This window comes from Coptis chinensis, chromosome 5 (assembly GCF_015680905.1).
Source record: "Coptis chinensis isolate HL-2020 chromosome 5, ASM1568090v1, whole genome shotgun sequence".
Classification (NCBI taxonomy): Eukaryota; Viridiplantae; Streptophyta; class Magnoliopsida; order Ranunculales; family Ranunculaceae; genus Coptis; species Coptis chinensis.
Window position 1 is genome coordinate 29,443,953 of NC_141460.1, and position 2,001 is coordinate 29,445,953.

Consider the following 2,001-nt stretch of genomic DNA (forward strand, 5'->3'; position numbering starts at 1 on the left):
TCTCTCATGTGGGAAGGCCCAATTGATTCAATCAGTCCTATCTTCTCTTCATGTTTACTAGGCTCGAACGTTTGTTTTACCCAAAAAAACTCTGCGAGATATTGCTAAGATTTGTAATAGATTTCTATGGGCAGGGCCAGACATGACACCGAAGATGCACCATGCTAGTCACACCCTTACTAGAATGGATAAAGAACAGGGAGGATTGGGAATTGTGGACCCTAGCATGTGGAATAAGGTTGCCTACTGTGGCCTTGTGTTCAAGATAGCCAGCTATGAGGACTCTTTATGGGTCAAATGGATAGTTGAACATCACGTCAGGAAGTAACACTTCTGGACGATGGTGATCCCTAGCGGACTGTTCATGGGTCTGGAGGAATGTCCTAAAGACCCGCAAAGCTGCTCAGAAGCTTGTTAGGCACCAGATAGCGAGAGGTGAGCAAACATATGTATGGCATGACCCATGGTGCCATGACACTCCACTCTTATTTTGGGATGAAGCAATTCAACTGCTACAGGTCCCTCACACTGCTTTGGTTAGTGATCTCATTTCCGATGGTAGGTGGAATCATATTGTTTCTAGCCTGCCAGATAGTGCGCTGAAGAAGAAGATTGAAGGCACCGAATTAAATCATATGCTACGGCAGGACCAAGTCATCTGGACACCGACTTCTATAGGCAAATTTACGGTCAAATCAGCGTACATGTCTTTGAAACAGCTCCGACCAAGAGTTAAATGGCATCGAGTGGTTTGAGGTAAGTTGGTTATACCGAAACACTCGTTTACTGGATGGCAGTTATTTTCGAATTGCTTACCCACCCAAGACCGACTGGTTAAGAAGAAAATTATCCACCACTCGATATGCGGCTTCTGCAATGCTTCTAGGGAGCATTCCAAACACCTCTTTTTCGATTGCCCGTATACAAAAGAGGTTTGGTCTAGTGTTAAAGGATGGCTGGGTTTGAACACGCAGGTGAAAGCATCGACTACCGAGTGGTATAGCCTCCTTAGGATTTGTCGTAATGCCTCGCTCGAATCTGAAATTACTAGAGCAGTAAACTCTACCACAATATATGCCATCTGGATAGAGAGGAACTTGAGGAAATTTCAGCAGAAGAGTCACTCAGAGGCGCAGGTATGTGCAAAGATCAAGAAGGAGATGAAGTCGTATCTTCAAATTATGTTGGCTGAAGTGCCTGACACAGTGGCTGCCAAGGTCCTACTGGACAGGATCGGTATCCAAGTTCAATACACAGCTCGAGCCCCAGTATGGTGCAAATGGTCCAAGCCGCAACCAGGGGATTTACTAGTCAACACGGATGGGTCAGTCTCAGAAGACGCTAATGGTTATGGTGGTGTTATTCGAGATGAGTTTGGTGCCGTCAAACTAGCATTTACAGGGAGCTCAACTAAAAGATCAGTTATCACCCAGGAGTTGCTGGCAGTTGAGGCTGGTATGAAGGGAGCAATCCAGATAGGAGTGAGATGAATTAGTGTATGCTCAGACTCGAAGGGAGCAATAGAAGTTATTACTGGTACAGAGGAGCCGCCTTGGTATTGCCTTAACATAGTGGCTGCTATTGACCATTTGAAGGTACATTTTGAATGGGTAGACTTCAAGCATGTGTTCAGGGAAGCAAATCGAGTTGCTGACTACTTCTCTAAGCTAAGCAAGGAACATGAGGATTCAATTTTGTATTTCCTACCTCCTGTAGACTATGAACTATCCAAAATAGTAAAAGAGGATGCACAAGGGAAGCTGTACTTGAGAACATGAATTTTTTCTTTTAATACAGGTCGAGGTCTGCCTAACCTCTAAATGCTTCAAAAAAAAAGAACAAGATTTTCTCTAGTTACATAATATGCCATGAAGACCCTATTTTCTAAGATTTGTCCCTTTGAATATACATTTCCTTCCTTCTTAAACCATCACCTAATCCCCGCAACATCTAATAAAGACCTCTAGCTCAATTAGGAATAGGTTGGTGTGATATTAAGTG

General features: G+C 43.7%; 1 protein-coding gene across 1 annotated transcript; it reads left to right on the top strand.

Annotated features, from left to right (window-relative positions):
* Window positions 1-1,160: 1,160 nt before the first annotated feature.
* LOC147497266 (uncharacterized) lies at window positions 1,161-1,778 on the top strand. The gene is made up of 2 exons (XM_086562824.1): window positions 1,161-1,455; window positions 1,507-1,778. The coding sequence occupies exons 1-2, from the start codon at window positions 1,161-1,163 to the stop codon at window positions 1,776-1,778; spliced, it is 567 nt and encodes a 188-aa protein (XP_086418950.1).
* Window positions 1,779-2,001: the final 223 nt, after the last annotated feature.